This window comes from Hyla sarda, chromosome 1 (assembly GCF_029499605.1).
Source record: "Hyla sarda isolate aHylSar1 chromosome 1, aHylSar1.hap1, whole genome shotgun sequence".
NCBI lineage: Eukaryota > Metazoa > Chordata > Amphibia > Anura > Hylidae > Hyla > Hyla sarda.
The window spans coordinates 252855389-252874529 of NC_079189.1; the positions used below are offsets into that span (position 1 = coordinate 252855389).

Below are 19141 nucleotides of genomic sequence, written 5' to 3' on the forward strand. Positions count from 1 at the left end.
CCATGTGTGGATGTCAAGTGCACTTTGGGTGCACTACAATGCTCAGAAGAGGAGTCACATTTGCAAATTTTGCTGAAATGGGGGGGGAGGGGGGGGGGGTCGCATTTAGGAAGCCCCTATGGTGCCAGGACAGCAAAAAAAAAAAGAAACCACATGGCATGCTATTTTGGAAACTTCACCCCTCAAGGAACATAACAAATGGGTACAGTGAGTCTTAACACCCCACAGGTGTTTAACCCCTTAAGGACTCAGACAATTTAATTCTTACGTTTTCATTTTTTCCTCCTCGCCTTCTAAAAATCATAACTCTTTTATATTTTCATCCACAGACTAGTATGAGGGCTTGTTTTTTGCGCGACCAGTTGTCCTTTGTAATGACATAACTCATAAAATGTATGCGCAACCAAAAAACACTTTTTGTGGGGAAATTAAAACGAAAAACGCAATTTTGCTAATTTTGGAAGGTTTCGTTTTCACGCCGTACAATTTATGGTAAAAATGACATGTGTTCTTTTTTCTGAGGGTCAATACGATTAAAATGATACCATTACCTACGTTTCTATTATTGTTGCGCTTAAAAAAAAATCACAAACTTTTTAACCAAATTAGTACATTTATAATCCCTTTATTTTGATGACCTATAACATTTTTATTTTTCCGTATAAGCGGCGGTATGGGGGCTCATTTTTGCACCATGATCTGTACTTTTTTTTGATACCACATTTGCATATAAAAAACTTTTAATACATTTTTTATAATTTTTTTTTCAATAAAATGTATTAAAAAAGTAGCAATTTTGGACTTTTTTTTTTCGTTCATGCCGTTCACCGTACGGGATCATTAACATTTTATTTTAATAGTTCAGACATTTACACACGCGGCGATACCAAATATGTCTATAAAATTTATTTTTTACGCTTTTTGGGGGTAAAATAGGAAAAAACGGACGTTTTACTTTTTTATTGGGGGAGGGGATTTTTCACTTTTTTTTACTTTTACTTTTACATTTTTTTACATTTTTTTTTACACTTGAATAGTCCCCACAGGGGACTATTCATAGCAATACCATGATTGCTAATACTGATCTGTTCTATGTATAGGACATAGAACAGATCAGTGTTATCGGCTATCTTCTGTTCTGGTCTGCTCGATCACAGACCAGAGCAGAAGACGCCGGGAGCCGGTAGGAGGAAGGTGAGGGGACCTCCATGCGGCGTTCTGAATGATCGGATCCCCGCAGCAGCACTGCGGGCGATCGTTCATTGAAATCGCGCACTGCCGCAGATGCCGGGATCTGTATTGATCCCGGCCCCTGAGGGGTTCATGGCGGACGCCCGCGAGATCGCGGGCGTCGGCCATTGCCGGCGGGTCCCTGGCTGCGATCAGCAGCCGGGATCAGCCGCGCATGACACTGGCATCGCTCCGATGCCCGTGGTTATGCACAGGACGTAAAAGTACGTCCTGGTGCGTTAAGTACCACCGCACCAGGACGTACATTTACGTCCTGCGTCCTTAAGGGGTTAATAAATATTCATGGATGTGAAAATGAAAAATTTGATTTTTTTACACTAAAATGCTGGGGTTACCCCAAATTTTTCATTTTCACAAGTGGTAAAAGGAGAAAATGTCATTGTAAATGTGTAAATACATTTCTTTGGAGTAAGGACATACCTCATGTCTTGGCTTAAACAGTGTACACACTGGTCTCAGAAGAGCAGGTCGCATTCAGGGGCCTTGAACTTGCTGCCTATGGAGCCAGAACAGTGGGACCTTCCCCCCTCAAGGGGCATTACATGGGGTAAATACCTGGGGTACACTAAATAACTAAAATGGGGTACAGTGGGACATAAAATTATAAAACAGGTTATGTTCCCAGAATGATGACCCAGAGCATAGCCAAAGCTGATAAAATATGTCCACCCCAAACCCTATGCTCTGAATCCTCATTCTGGGAATGTGATGTGTGTGGCCATCCCTAACCTGTTGCCTCAAATGTGCACCCCGCTCAGGTGGAGAGAGAGCACTGCGCATTTAAGGCAACAAAAAAAGTCCCCTACGATAGTGACTCAGTGATCCATGACCCAGAGGAAAAAAATACCCCCAGAGGTCTTATCAGTTTTTTTGTTTTTTTTTAGATAAGACTTTTTTGGGCAATTTAGTGGTTTTATGGTGTTAAAATTTGGAATGTACTCTGGACTTGGTACATTGGGGTCAAATTATGGAAAATTTAAATGAAAAGGGAAAATGTAGTACTGCATGGAAGTGTGATACTCCCTGAAGCAGTTTTTAATGCAGAGGCCTGGATGATCTGGGCAAGTGTCACATTCATAGGTGGTATCCTTCCGAATCCCCCTCCTGTTACACACTCTGCATTTTTTCTGGGATCGTCCCTTCTTTCCAGTGTGGGGGACTTCACCTGGAAAGTGTTGGCCTGGGACGATCCTGACACCTATTACTTCAGTTCCTTGGGAAGTCCGGCCTGCTCTTTCCCGGTAGTCAAAGATCAGGACCTTTAGGACTTCTTCTTAGAATTGAAGGTATGTCCCTGTGTTGCCAGCGTACTGGGACAGTACAAAAGAGTTGTACATGGCAACCAAACAAATGCTGCTCTGGTCAGTTCCTAAAATGGACAGAGATATCAGCAGAGAGCACTGTGCATGTGATTAAGCAGAGAGCACAGTGTTCCAAAAAGAAAAGAATTTCCTCTGTAGTATTCAGCAGCTAATAAGTACTGGAAGGATTAAGATTTTTTAATAGAAGTAATTTACAAATCTGTTTACTTTCTGGCACCAGTTGATAAAAAAAAAAAAAAATTAAAAAAAAAAGTTTTCCACCGGAGTACCCCTTTAAACCCTTGACGTACGCGTACGTCATGGAGAAGTCCGGCCCCTGCCGGGCACCGGGCGGGGATCGGACCGGGATGCCTGCTGAAATCGTTCAGCAGGCATCCCGTGCTAATGCCCAGGGGGGTCATCAGACCCCCCCATGTTGGCGATCACGGCAAATCGCAAGTGAATTCACACTTGCGATTTGCTCGATTCCGGGTCATTACGGGTCTATAGTCTAAGACACTACGAGTTGTCTAAGACACCCACGATATCCCTGAAGGCATAGGAGTGAGGTGGCAGGGGTGCCACCCCTCCTATCCCTGCTATTGGTGGTCTAGACGCGACCACCAATAGCAGATCGGGGGCGGGGGGTTAACTTTCGCTTTCCCCGTCCTGCCCACCCACAATAGGCGGGGCAGAACGGGGAAACGACAGAGGACCAGCGCCGAAGATCCACTTACCGATCCGGGCAGGCGACGGAGGCTGCGGGCGACGGAGATCGGCGATGACGTGCGGCTGGATCCAACGGAAGCCAGTGAGTTGCCTAGCAACATCTGGAGGGTACAGTTTGAGACCATTATACAGTGGTCTCTAACTGAAGCCCTCCAGATGTTGCAAATCAACAACTCCCAGCATCCCCAGACAGCTGTCTGGGCATGCTGGGAGTTGTAGTTTTGCAACAGCTGGAGGGCTACAGTTAGAGACCACTATATAGTGGTCCCAAAACTGTAGCCCTCCAGATCTTGCAAAACTACAACTCCTAGCATGCCCAAACAGCTGTTTGCTGTCTAGGCATGCTGGAATTTGTAGTTTTGCAACAGCTGGAGGACCACAGTTTGGAGATCACTTTGCTGTGTTCTCTAAAACTGAAGCCCTCCAGATGTTGCAAAACTGCAAATCCCAGCATGCACAGACAGCAAACAGCTGTCTCGGCATGCTGGGAGTTGTAGTTGCGTACCTCCGGCTATTGCATAACTACATCTCCCAGCATGCCCTTCGGCGATCAGTACATTCTGGGAGTTGTAGTTTTGCAACAGCTGGAGGCAGACTGGTTGGAAAATACTGAGTTAGGTAACAGAACCTAACTGAAGGTTTTACAACCAGTGTGTCTCCAGCTGTTGCAAAAGTACAACTCCCAGCATGCACGGTCTGTCAGTATATGCTGGGAGTTGTAGTTTTGAAACAGCTGGAGGTCTGCTCACCCATGTGAATGTACAGGGTACATTCACACGGACAGGTTTACAGTAAGTTTCCTGCTTCAAGTTTGGGCTGTTGCAAATTTTTCGCCGCAGCGCAAACTCCTAGCGGGAAACTCACCGTAACACGCCAGTGTGAATGTACCCTAAAAACACTACACTAACACATAAGAGAGAGTAAAACACTACATATACACCCCCTTATACTGTCCCCCCCCCCCAATACAAATGAAAAACGGATTGTATGGTAGTGTTTCCAAAATGGAGCCTCCAGCTGTTGCAAAACAACAACTCCCAGCATTTCCGGACAGCCACTGACTGTCCAGGCATGCTGGGAGTTTAGCAACAGCTGGAGGCACCCTGTTTGGGAATCACTGGTGTAGAATTCCCCTATATCCACCCCTATGCGATCCCTAATTTAGTCCTCAAATGCGCAAGGAGCTCTCTCACTTCGGAGCCCTGTCATATTTCAAGTAAACAGTTTAGGGCCACATATGTGGTATCTCCGTACTCGGGAGAAATTGCACTACAAATTTTGGGGGGCTTTTTCTCCTTTTACCTCTTATGAAAAGGAAAATTTGGGGGCTACACCAGCTTGTTAGTGTATAAAAATAAAAAATTTTACACTAACATGCTGGTGTTGCCCCATACTTTTTATTTTCACAAGCGTTAAAAGGAAAAAAAGACCCCCAAAATTTGTAACGCAATTTCTCCTGAGTACGGAAATACCCCAGATGTGGGCGTAAAATGCTCTGCGGGCGCACAACAAGGCTCAGAAGTGAGAGTGCACCATGTACATTTGAGGCCTAAATTGGTGATTTGCACAGGGGTGGCCGATTTTACAGCGGTTCTGACATAAACGCAAAAAAATAAATGTGTAATATGTGACCCCATTTTGGAAACTAAACCCCTCACGTAATGTAATAAGGGGTGCAGTGAGCATTTACACCCCACAGGTGTCTGGCAGATTTTTGGAACAGTGGTCCGTGAAAATGAAAAATGTAATTTTTCATTTGCACAGCCCACTGTTCCAAAGATCTGTCAAACGCCAGTGGGGTGTAAATACTCACTGCACCCCTTATTAAATTCTGTGAAGCGTGTAGTTTCCAAAATAGGGTCACATGAATGGGTTCTTTAGTTCTGTATATACTATGGAAGAAGGAGCTGACATTGGCCAGGTCAGTGCTGGTAACACATCATATAATGTATTGAACTGGCTTAATGTAGAGATGGTACAAGGTAAGTTAAGTAAAGTAAATGTAAGCAAATCTCCAGGGCCGGATGGACTACACCCAAGAGTTCTTAGAGAGGTAAGTTCAGTAATATCTGTACCCTTGTTCATGATATTTAGAGATTCTCTGGTGTCTGGTATTGTGCCAAGGGACTGGCGCAAGGCTAATGTGGTACCAATCTTCAAGAAGGGCTCTAGGTCTTCGCCAGGCAATTATAGACCGGTAAGTCTAACGTGCATTGTGGGTAAATTGTTTGAAGGACTTATAAGGGATTACATACAGGAATACATAGGGGATAATAGTATTATAAGTGATAGCCAGCATGGGTTTACTAAGGATAGAAGTTGTCAAACCAATCTAATTTGCTTTTATGAAGAGGTGAGTAGAAGCCTTGACAGAGGAATGGCTGTGGATATAATGTTTCTGGATTTTGCCAAAGCGTTTGATACTGTCCCTCACAGACGTCTGACAGGTAAGTTAAGGTCCTTGGGCTTGGAAACTTTAGTTTGTAACTGGATTGAACACTGGCTCATGGATCGTACCCAGAGAGTGGTGGTAAATGATTCGTACTCTGATTGGTCCCCGGTTATTAGTGGTGTACCCCAAGGTTCAGTACTGGGCCCGCTGCTGTTTAATTTATTTATCAATGATATAGAGGATGGTATTAACAGCTCTGTTTCTATCTTTGCAGATGACACCAAGCTTTGTAGCACGGTACAGTCTATAGAGGATGTGTATAGGTTGCAAGATGACTTGGATAGACTAAGTGTCTGGGCATCCACTTGGCAAATGAGGTTCAATGTGGATAAATGTAACGTTATGCATCTGGGTACTAATAACCTGCATGCGTCGTATGTCTTAGGGGGGATTAAACTGGCAGAGTCACTGGTAGAGAAGGATCTGGGTGTACTTGTAGATCACAGACTACAAAATAGCATGCAATTTCAGGCTGCTGCTTCCAAAGCCGGCAGGATATTGTCATGTATAAAAAGAGGCATGGACTCGAGGGGCAGGGACATAATACTCCCCCTTTATAAAGCATTGGTACGGCCTCACCTGGAATATGCTGTTCAGTTTTGGTCGCCTGTTCATAAAAGGGACACTGCGGAGTTGGAAAGGGTGCAGAGACGCGCGACTAAACTAATATGGGGCATGGAACATCTTAGCTATGAGGAGCGATTAAAGGAGTTACAATTGTTTAGTCTTGAGAAGAGACGTTTAAGGGGGGATATGATAAATGTATATAAGTATATAAATGGCCCATACAAAAAATATGGAGAAAAACTGTTCCAGGTTAAACCCCCCCAAAGGACGAGGGGGCACTCCCTCCGTCTGGAGAAGAAAAGGTTTAGTCTAAAGGGGCGGCACGCCTTCTTTACCGTGGGGGACTGTGAATTTATGGAACGGTCTACCTCAGGAACTGGTCACAGCAGGAACAATTAACAGCTTTAAAGCAGGGTTAGATACATTCCTGGAACAAAATAACATTAATGCTTATGCAGAATTATAAAACTACATCCCTTTCCCTTATCCCCTTACATCCTTCCCTTCAATCCCCTGGTTGGACTTGATGGACGTATGTCTTTTTTCAACCATACTAACTATGTAACTATGTAACTATGTGGGGGAGGGGGGGGTTCCACTGTTCTGGCACCACAGGGGGCTTTGTAAACGAACGTGGCCCCTGACTTCCATTCCAAAAAAAATTTCCCCAAAAGCTCAATGGCGCTCCTTCTCTTCTGAGCATTGTAGTGCGCCAGCAGAGCACTTGACATCCACTCATGGGGTATTTCCATACTCAGAAGAGATGGGGTTTCAAATTTTGGGGGGCATTTTTTCCTATTACCCCTTGTAAAAATTTAAAATTTAAGGGAAAACTAGCATTTTAGTGGAAAAAAAAAATCATTTACACATCCAACTTAACACCTGTGGGGTGTTAAGGCTCACTGGACCCCTTGTTACGTGCCTTGAGGTGTGTAGTTTCCAAAATAGTATGCCATGTGTTTTTTTTTTTTTTTGCCGTCCTGGAACCATAGTGGCTTCCTAAATGGGACATGCCCCCCAAAAACCATTTCAGCTAATTTTGCTTTTCAAAAGCTAAATGTGACTCTTTCTCTTCTGACCATTGTAGTTTGCCCGCAAAGTATTTTACATTCTAACATGGGGTATTTCCATACTCAGAAGAGATGGGGTTACAAATTTTGGGGGTCATTTTGTCCTATTATCCCTTGTAAAAATTAAATTTGAGGGAAAACTAGTATTTTAGTGAAAAAAAAAAATCATTTTCACGTCCAACTTTAACGAAAAGTCGTCAAACACCTGTGGGGTGTTAAGGCTCACTGGACCCCTTGTTACGTGCCTTGAGGAGTGTAGCTTCCAAAATAGTATGCTATGTGGGTTTTTTGCTGTTCTGGCACCATAGGGGCTTCCGAAATGTGACATGCCCCCCAAAAATCATTTCAGAAAAACTCCCTCTCCAAAATCCCACTGTCGCTCCTTTCCCTTCTGAGCCCTCTACTGCGCCCGCCGAACACTTGACATACACATATGAGGTATTTTCTTACTCGAGAGAAATTGGGTTACACATTTTAGGAAGATTTCTCTCCTTTTACCCCTTGTAAAAATTCAATAACTGGGTCTAAAAGAACATGCCAGTGTAAAAAATGAAGATTTTGAATTTTCTCCTTCAATTTGCTGCTATTCCTGTGAAACACCTAAAGGGTTAACAAACCTTTTGAATGTCATTTTGAATACTTTGAGGGGTGCAGTTTTTATAATGGGATCATTTGTGGGGTATTTCTAATAAGAAGGCCCTTCAAATCCACTTCAAAACAGAACTGGTCCCTGAAAAATTTTGATTTTTAAAATGTTGTGAAAAATTGGAAAATTGCTGCTATACAGTGAAGCCCCCTGATGTCTTCCAAAAGTAAAAACATGTCAACTTTATGATGGAAACATAAAGTAGACATATTGTATATGTGAATCAATATATCATTTATTTGGGATATTCATTTTCCTTATAAGCAGAGAGCTTCAAATAAAAAAAAAATGCATTTTCAAATTTTTCATCAAATTTTGGAATTTTTCACCAAGAAATGATGCAAGTATCGACAAAATGTTACCACCAACATAAAGTAGAATATGTCACGAAAAAACAATCTCAGAATCAGAATGAAAGGTAGAAGCATCCCAGAGTTATTAATTTTTAAAGTGACAGTGGTCAGATGTGCAAAAAATGGCCGTGTCCTACAGTGAAAATTGGCTGGGTCCTTAAGAAATTGAACTGTCTCCTATTGCTTCTGAAAAGGCAGTAAGGGTATAAACTGATAATGCCAGCAGCAAGAGGAGTAAAGGATTTGTGCATCTGTAACAGATTTTATTAAAATGCAGCAAGAACTTCATCAGGCATAATGTGAATAAATCCAAACATGAGGCAGAAACATTGTTTTGATTGGTCGGGGTTCTGTTCTGAGATCACCAATCACTTGCATGGAGTTGTGCTGCAGCCCTAGCAATAAGATTCAATTATGGGAATACGTCCTTAAAATTTGTGTTTGTGAGAATGTATATGTGTAAAAGTTTGTGTGGTTAGATGACTCACCCCAAGATATTGGACTGATCATTTTTCTGTTTTCATTTTTGTAGAGAAATTGCTGAACTCAAGAAAAGGTTAGCACAATCTGAAGAGGAAACACAAAGGTTAATGGCCTCCATCAAGGATAAAGACCGGGAGCTTGAGCGGCTTCAACACCATAGTCGACTTTTGGCCCAAATGTGTCACAGCCGACCATTGTTAAATGCTTTAGTCTCTCTTATGGCTGAAGCTGACGGAATTCCCTGTTTACCTAATGTGGAACAATGCAATGGCCTCCCAAGTGTTCCAGACTATGCTCAGAGTGAGGAAGACCTTGAAGAGTCTGATATGGACAGAACACTTTTTGGGACCACTGTATAAGGAGAAATATACTTCCTATATATACAAGTTATTTTTTAATAGTAAATGTTTTCTTATATATTTTTGTATTTTCATGTTACAAAGGGGGCTTTTGTTAAAAAATCTGGGGTTTCTTTTTTTTTTTTTTATCAGAAATTTGTATTAATTATTTATATAAAACAAACAGCACACAAAAACAAAAAAACATACATAGACCCAGAACACCCCCCCCCCTCCATCCTACCCTCACAGAAACACCCTCCCCCCAGCCCCCGTGTCCTTTCTTCACAGTAGGGAAAACCAGAACAATATCATGGAAAATAATGCAGTGCAATACAATAAATCATCCCACATATAGGAAGAATGGTCAAGGCAAAAGCATATGCAAAAGTACTGTATAAGCTTTACATGGGAATAAGTGTAATATCAAACAATCCTAAAGGGGGGGCAACAACAAGTGGCAGACGCAACCTGTACATAGAAAACGGAAAATTAGACAGCAGAACACACCAACACAGACACAAAACGACAATGTAGATGAAACAAGAAGAGGTCACAAACAGAACTTAGACAGTATTAGTGGTCAGTCCCCCTAACCGCCCCAAAATCACCTCCATAGGAGTTCTCCGCAAATAAGTTTGATGGCAAACCAGGGGTATCGATCCAAGATCTGGGGGTTTCTAATGCCCCAACACAATATTTTATTAAGCTGGTTTATACTGTAAAAACTCAGTCCTGAGATAATTCATAAGCATGGGAACTTTTATTATTACATTTTCCCATCGTGTATATACGCTTATACCTCATGTCTTTGTCAAATGCTTATCTTTATGCTGCCTCTCTAATCACAGTCATATTTGTCTACATTCTAAATTACTAATGGAGAAAGAGGAGAATCAATGTATCTTTACTTCTTTAGGCAAAACAATAAGGTTACTATGCTGTGTTGATATCACTTTAGGAAAGGGATACCTTACATATAAGGGCTTGTTCACATGGCCGTTTGCCGCCGTTAATTCATGCCCGTTCTGCAATCCTTTTGATAATTTTTCAAACGGGTTGCAAACGGCTGTAAAATGGGATTTGATATCAATGGGATTTTTTTACAATCCTTTATCACCTGTTTGCACAGGTTTGCTTCCTGTTCCGTTTTTTTTGACAGGGGAAAAGACGGTGCATGCAGTATTTTTTCTCCTGTCCAAAATAACGGGATAGAAAAGGATATTATGGAATAGACCTGTTTCCATGATGGGAGTAGTAGTTGCCAGGCTGTGAAAGTTTGGGGAGGCTAGATAAGTGCTTATACTACTGCCCCCATTATAAAACAGAGTCTGTGTATGAATAACAACTTGTGATGAATTGCATAACTGTGCAGGGATGTGGAATTCCTATCGCCCGACGCCCGGGACATGCAGTTCCGGGCAGGTGAATTTTTCCGGCCCTTAGCCCTGCTTCGGGCAAGCAGGGCCGGACCTGACAAGTGCTGCGGCGCTCTGCAGTCTGTATGGAGCGGGCTCCCCACTCCTGCCCGCACCATACGGTCCCCGGTTGTGGAAATTTGTGTCCTCCGAATGCAGAGCAGGGGGAGGGGAGATAAGAAGCTGTGTACGTCCTCTCTTCCCTTCTCTGCCTTCTTTCTCCCCGTACAGACCTGCGTCCTATGCCTTTGCTCCACACAGCTCTAGCTTCGGAGAGCTGAGGGGAGGAGCGGATGCAAGTCTGCACGGGGCGCAAGTTTCCACCTCACACCGCCACTAATACCGCCAGCATGCGGCGCTCAGCAGTATGTATGAAGCGGGCTCCGGACTCCTGCCCGCTCCATACTCTGCAGCCTCCAGCTGTTTTCTGTAGCCGGGGGCTGCCGCTTATAGCCAGTATGCGGCGATCGCCGTGGCTGGCTTTTAACCCTTTAGATCGCCACGTCTAAAGGGCCCTGTGAATGCTCCCTGGTGGGCTAGTGGAGTGGATCGCGGAACCCCCCCCCCTCCAGCAGCGCGATGGTGGGGGGAGATCCACTAAAGAGTTGGCAAGGGGCTTACCTCTGTTCCCTGCAGTCCTGTGGCTCTGTCATTGATAGAGCCTGGCTGGACTAGGCTCTATCAATGTATCACAGAGCACCCAGATCAATGAGTTCAATAGAACTCTATTTATCTGCATGAGGAATCTAATGATTCCTCCTAAAAGTCTAATAAAGTGTAAAAAAAAAAAAAGTTTAAAAGACACACATTAACCCCTAATTCCATGTTAAAAGTTCAAATCACCCCCTTTTCCTATATAAAAACCTGCAAACATAATAAAAATAAACATATTTGGTATCGCTTTGTGCGTAATTGTATGACCTCTTAAAATATAACATTATGTATCCCGTACCATAAATGTAAAAAAAAAATACCAAACCACAGAATTGCAATTTTTATAATATCCCAGAAAAAAACGTTAAAAAGCGATTAAAAAGTCAGATCAATACCAAAATAGTACCGAGAAAAAAAAACAGATTATGGTGCAAAAAATGAGCCCTCATACAGCCTGGTATGCAAAAAAAAATAAAAATAAAAAAAAGCTATGGGGTCAAAAAATGGTAAGTAAAAAAATATGAAAAAGTTCTGAATTATTTTAAAATGAGTAAAACATTACGTAAACTATACAAATCTGGTATTGCTGTAATCAGGCGACCTAAAGTGTCAAAATAACATGTTACCTCAACCACAAGGTAAATGGTTAAAAAAGGAAACCACCAAATCTGCAAAATTATCTTTTACTATTTTAATTTCACTTCATCTAATATATATATATGTGTGCGTGTTCAGAGAATATGTTATTGAAAAATTAAAAGGTATCATTATAGTAGGTAGTTATGGCTATTATAGGGTGAGGAGGAAAAAAATGAGCACCTAAAAGCGAAAATTGGCACGGACTAGCAAGTCGATCGTCATGAGGGACAAGTAGATTTTGCTCCATTTTAGTCCCGTAGACAAGTCATTTTTTTTATAAAATTTCCACACCCCTGCTGTGTATGAATTACAACTTGTTACTTTTTAGCATTGTCCTTTGTTTTCAGGTACTATAAACTGATTAACATCAAAACACTCTTGACACATGAAAAAAAGAATGTAAACCACATTTATTTTTATTTATTTATTTACATTTAGTTTTCATGCTGTATGACATCAGGATGGCAAAATTGTCCTACCGTTACACTTGAAAACACTATGGAGCAGATTACTATTGCAAATGTGCCAGAATTCTGGCATAACTGTGTTAAACAACATGAACCACATTTATTTAAAGCTTTTGGTTGATTTCATTTTTATGCTGTGCACTTTACAGTAATAATAATGTTGTCTTTATCTTGTGGGTCAATACAATTAAAATGATACTTATGTTTACATGATTTACTATTATTGTACTACTTTACAAAATAAAAAAAATATCAAACTTTTTAACAAAACAAAATTAGTATATTTTAAATCATCCTATTCTGACTTCTCTAACTCTTTAACTTTTCCGTATACAGGGCTGTATAGGGCTCATTTTTTTAGGAGACTATCTATATCAATCATTAGATTGCAGATACAGTATGTGGGCAGGCAGAGCACTGAAAATGTAGCCGACAATAATAAAAAATATAGTGTGTGTTTTTAACTATGTTTTTACATTTTTTAGGTAGTACTATTACTCACAGCATGGAACATACTGATTCATGATGGGAGTAGTAGTACCTGTATTAATTCACAGATCACCCCTTTGCGATACTTCTGTATAATGTATAGATGTGGGTGGCCGCTCTTCTATGGTCCCCTGCACTGCCGTATATATACACCTATTCATATTTCCCACAGAGAGCTGTGATTGGTCAGATGGTTCCAGCCAATCACAACTCTGTGGGAAATATGAATAGGTATATATATATATATATATATACAAATCAGTGCAGGGGACCAAAGAAGAGCATCTGGCCGCATCTATAAATTATACAGGATGATCGCATTGGGTGTCAGAAGTTACACTTGCTACGATCTGTCTATTAATGCAGGTACTACAGCTCCCAGCATGGAGCAGAGTGTGCTCCAAATTGGGAGCAGTAGTACCTGCAGTAAGGGACAGATCACAGCAGATGTCACTTTTCCTGACACCCGCTGCGATCGTCCTGAAGTGACTGTGGGGACTCAGCTGTTCTCAAGGCTACAGAGTCGGGAGAACAGCTGATGCTGAGCAGTGGATATACATCATATATCTACTGCCCAGCAAGAACTTACAGTGAACCTGTAATGTGTATACAGTATTCACATTGCTGGCTCACTTAACCCCTTGCTGAGCTGTACGCTAAGCCAGCTCGGCAAGGAGTTAACTTACACTGCTGGACAGTGTAGGTTAACCCTTAGGGTCGTATACAGTAAATACAGCTATCTATAGTTCTATATAGTGTATACAGAAGATGAAGTCCCCTTAGCTCCATCCAGTCCCCGCGGGTCAGTGTAGCTCCACCCCCTAGCGATGACGTTATTAGGGGGCGGGGCTACAAACGGGATCCAGGCTAGTAAGGGTATAAGGCTCTGTTAACATTGTACGTTTTGTATAATGTGAACAGACCCTTCTGCCAGTGTCTTACCAGACATAGAGACTCCAGCTGTTGCTAAACTAAAACTTCCAGCATGCCCAGACAGCCAAAGGCTTTTTTGTTTTTTTTTCTTCCTGTTTCAGATCCGTGTACGCAGAGGATTATGGCGGATTCGATGGATTACGACGGATGAACTGGATTTTTTTAATTTGAATAAAGTGGTTAACAAGGGCTGTGGGGGAGTGTTTTTTTTTAAATAAAATAACTTTTCCAACAGTCTGACGTTACCAGGGTGGGCGAGGACCATTGTTACTGGCCCTCCCCAGCCTAAATAACGCCAGCCTGTTACCGCCTAGGCCCAGGAGCGCCATTGTTGTCGGCTGTTGGTACCGGCTCTTCCTGGCACCCCTGTGGCGGTGGGTACCGTTGTAATAACTGGGGGTTAGCGCTAGCTGTTTTTGGGGCTAATGCTAAGCCCTGGCTTAGGAATAGTTTCCGTCAATAAGACCGGCTTCCAATACTAAGCCTGAAAATTCTATAAAAAAATAAAACACAACACATTGGAAAAATTATTTTATTTTAAAAAATACTCCCCCACAGCCCTCGTTAACCATTTTTTAAAAGAAAAAAATCCAGTTCATCCGCCGTAATCCATCAAATCCGCCGTAATCCTCTGCATACACGGATCTGAAATGAGAAGAAAAAAAAAACACAAAAAATTGGTTAGTACATTTTTGGCACTCTCCGCTGGGGAGAGCGCCCATAATGCAATGTCTTTCAAAACAGGGAGCCTCGAAATGGGGCAAAACTACAATTCCCAGCATGCCCAGACAGCCTTTAGCTGTATGGCCATGCTGGGAGTTGTAGTTTAGCAACAGCTGGAGTCTCCCTATCTGGGTAGACACTGCCAGAAGGGTCTGTTCACATTATACAAAATGTACAATGTGAACAGAGCTTCAGACCCTTACTAGCCTGACTCCCGTCTGTAGCTCCACCCTCTAATTATGTCATCACTAGGGGGCGGAACTACACGGACCTGTCGGGGATAGGGAGCGAGGAAGGTAAGTGAACCTTGTGTTCTGTATATACTATATACAGCTATCTATAGATAACTGTATATTATGTATACCACCCAAAGGGCTATGGGAGCAGGAAGTCCTTTCAGTGCTGACAGGATTCCCGACTCCTGTATAGTATACACGGGTACACTATGCCGCCCTGTATACTATATAGCCGGGGGGGGTGAGTAGTGATGCTGTACATCATTCCTCATCTCGTTACACTCTGTGGACCGGGCGCTCAGCATCCGACCCACTGAGTGGTACCTGAAGACAGTGAGAAAAATGCCTCAGGGGACAAAACTGGCTATTTCCACACACCAGGAAAAAATGCCAGAAAAACTGCCAAAATGCAAGGAAAATCCATGGCAGTTTTCCTGGCAGTTTTTCCTGGCGTTTTTACTGGGGGGGAAAACCTCAGTTGAATTCTAGCCTGATAAAGTAAAATATGTCAGGAAAAAACAATCTCGGAATTAACTTCATAAGTAAAAGCATCCCAGAGTTATTAATGCTTAACCCCTTAAGGACCAGGGGGTTTTCCGTTTTTGGACTTTCGTTTTTTCCTCCTTACCTTTAAAAAATCATAACCCTTTCAATTTTGCACCTTAAAATCCATGTGATGGCTTATTTTTTGCGCCACCAATTCTACTTTGTAATGACATCAGTCATTTTACCAAAAAATCGACGGCGAAACGGAAGAAAAAATCATTGTGAGACAAAATTGGAAAAGAAAACGCCATTTTGAAACTTTTGGGGGCTTCTGTTTCTACACAGTATATTTTTCGGTAAAAAGGACACATTCTCTTTATTCTGTAGGTCCATATGATTAAAATGATACCCTACTTATATAGGTTTGATTTTGTCGTACTTCTGAAAATCCTAACTACATGCAGGAAAATTTATACGTTTAAAATTGTCATCTTCTGACCCCTATAACTTTCTTATTTTACTGCGTATGAGGCAGTATGAGGGCTAATTTTTTTGCGCTTTGATCTGAAATTTTTTTGCGGTACCCTTTTTGTATTCATCGGACTTGTTGATCACTTTTTATTCATGACATAAATAGTGACGAAAAATACACTATTTTGGACTTTGGAACTTTTTTGCGCGTACGCCATTGATTAACAATTTATTTTTATAATTCGGACATTTCCGAACGCGGCAATACCACATGTGTTTTTTTTTTATTTACACTTTTTTTTTTTTTTTTTAATGGGAAGAGGGGGGTTATTTAAACTTTTATTTGGGGAGGTGTTAAATGATCTTTATTCACTTTTTTTTGCAGTGTTATAGCTCCCATAGGGACTTATAACACTGCACACACTGATCTTTTACACAGATCACTGGTTTCTCATAGGAAACCAGTGATCGATGATTCAGCCGCTTGACTGCTCATGCCTGGATCTCAGGCACTGAGCAGTCATTCGGTGATCGGACAGCAAGGATGCAGGTAGGGACCCTCCGGCAGTCCTGTAAGCTGTTCGGGATGACGCGATTTCGCCGCAACTATCCCGAACAGCCCACTGAGCTAACCGGCACTTTTTACTTTCACTTTTAGCCGCGTGGCTCAGCTTTGAGTGAGCAGCTAAAGGGTTAATAGCGCGTGGCACCGCGATCAGTGCCGCGCGCTATTAGCGGCGGGTCCCGGCTTCACTATGACGCCGGGCCCGCCGTGATATGATGCAGGGTCACCATGGGACCCCGTGTTATATCACGGGAGCGGGACCAAGGACGTACTCATACTTCCTTGGTCCTTAAGGGGTTAACAAAACCTGTCCAGCGAAAAAGTTTTTGAGTTGCCCATAGCAACAAATCAGATTGCTTCTTTCATTTTGCAGAGGCCTTGTCAAAAATGAAAGAAGTGATCTGATTGTTTGCTATAGGCAACTTGGCAACTTTTCCTCGGGACAGGTTTTGATAAATTAAAAATTAATACTAAGGATTACCTGCTTCATCAGTCATTGCCATTACGTCCATCCGACCAATGCCTTCCACTTGTGCTCTGGTGTATGTTGCAGCTACTTTGTCCTCCAGTCTATTGAAGTATATTGTTTGTCCATGATCACCATCTGGATTTAGGCCTTGCTGATTTTGTTGTGAAAGCTTTGCCTTCACAAGGCGTCTGAGATCCGACCATTTTTTTAAAATTTGTTTGACAGTACGCTGGTCCACACCTAAAGCATTGACTGAATGTAGAATATCGAGCCATACTTTATTTCTCACATTCAATGGGGTATTTTTATATTTTCTTCCTGCAAGTACCGTATTTATCGGCGTATAACACGCACTTTTTAGGCTAAAATTTTTAGCCTAAAGTCTGTGTGCGTGTTATACGCCGATACACCCCCAGGAAAGGCAGGGGGAGAGAGGCCGTCGCTGCCCGCTTCTCTCCCCCTGCCTTTCCTGGGGTCTAGAGCGCTGCTGTCGGCCCTTTTCACCCCCTGGTTATCGGCGCCGCTGCCCGTTCTGTCCCCCTGACTATCGGTGCCGGCGCCGATAGCCAGGGAGAGAGAAGCGGCGCCGACAGCCAGGGGGAGAGAAGGGGCAGCGGCACCCATTGCCGGCGCCGCTGCCCCGTTGCCTCCCCCCATCCCCGGTGGCATAATTACCTGAGTCCGGTCCGCGCTGCTCCGCTGCTCCAGGCCTCCGTCGTGCGTCCCCGGCGTCATTGCTATGCGCTGAACGGCGCGGCGCATGACGTCAGAGCGCCGCGCCGTGCATAGCAACGACGCTGGGGACGCACGACGGAGGCCTGGAGCAGCGCGGACCGGACTCAGGTAATTATGCCACTGGGGATGGGGGGAGGCAACGGGGCAGCGGCGCCGGCAATGGGTGCCGCTGCCCCTTCTCTCCCCCTGGCTGTCGGCGCCACTTCTCTCCCCCTGGCTATCGGCGCCGGCACCGATAGTCAGTGGGACAGAACGGGCAGCGGCGCCGATAACCAGGGGGTGAGAAGGGCCGACAGCAGCGCTCTAGACCCCAGGAAAGGCAGGGGGAGAGAAGCGGGCAGCGACGGCCTCTCTCCCCCTGCCTTTCCTGGGGGTATATCGGGGTATACACGCGCACACACGCACCCTCATTTTTTCATGGATATTTGGGTAAAAAACTTTTTTTACCCAAATATCCGTGGTAAAATGAGGGTGCGTGTTATAGGCCGGTGCGTGGTATACCCCGATAAATACGGTAGTTGAAATCGCTCAGAGACCTAATTAAATATAATTAAGTTTATTGAAGATTTTCAAGACACCTAAAAAATCACTACTTTTGTAAATTTTTTGAACAAATCCACTGCTGCCATCAAACCTTTAGTTTTTTAAACTTACTTCTAATACAAAAAAAATAGCCTTACATAAATTATTAGCTTCAGAATACAACTGTGGTAATTATTTTTAAATCTGAAAACATACCTTTATGCTAACATCATAATCACATTGCTCTCTGTTGACCTATGCTGTCCATTTTAGGAACTGTCCAGAGAAGTAGAGCATCCCCATATCAAACTTAGGCTAAAATTCCACTGAGTTTTTTTCCCTGCAATTTTTTATGATTTAAAACGCCTGTAAAATCTCCTGAAAAACTGGCACAGTTTTTCCCTGTGTTTTTGATTTTTTACTGCAGTTTTTTCGTGCATTATTATCTCTGTGTGTAATTTTCCATTTTTGGCCCCTTTGGCTTTTTTTTTTAACAAATTAGTTGGGTACAAAAAAAAAAAAAAATGCAGTAGGGATGTAAAAATGTATTTAACTAATTGTTTCTTTTTTCTAAAAATGTTTTTTGTTTTTTTTGGATTGTGTTTGTGTGTTTAACTTTGTTGAAACATTTTTTGTGTAGTACTACTACTCCCAGCATGGAACACACTGTTCCATAATGGCAGTAGTAGTACCTGTACTATAGACATATCACCCCGGGTGTCAGTCTGACACCCGATGCAATCGTCCATAATATAGCAGAGATGGAGCGGCTCTATACAGCGCTAGCACCTCTGCTCTGTACTCTGAGTGATGTTCTATTCACATCACTGGCCGGTCATATTTTACGCGCAGAGCTGTGATTGGCCGTATGTTTTCAGCCAATCACAGCTATGGGGAAAATATGAATGAATGAGTGGCCGGCCCGGAGTATAGTGCAGAGCTGGGATGTGAGCGATGTATACAGCCACTCCATCTCTGCAATAGACAGGAGGATCACAGCGGGTGTCAGTAGTGTTCTTACCTGCAGGTACTCCTACTCCCAACATGGAGCACACTCTGCTCCATGCTGGTAGCTGTAGTACCTGCATTAATACACAGATCGCAGTGAGTGTAACTTATGACACCATCTGCAATTTGTCTATTA

General features: G+C 42.8%; 1 protein-coding gene across 1 annotated transcript in view; it reads left to right on the forward strand.

The window, feature by feature from the left end:
• VMAC (vimentin type intermediate filament associated coiled-coil protein) overlaps positions 1 to 12564 on the forward strand; it is a 53872-nt gene extending 41308 nt beyond the window's left edge. Inside the window, exon 2 of the mRNA XM_056551980.1 lies at positions 8902 to 12564. Coding sequence (XP_056407955.1) covers positions 8902 to 9211 — 310 coding nt within the window. The 3' untranslated portion in view covers positions 9212 to 12564. The remainder of the gene's footprint in view (positions 1 to 8901) is intronic.
• Positions 12565 to 19141: the final 6577 nt, after the last annotated feature.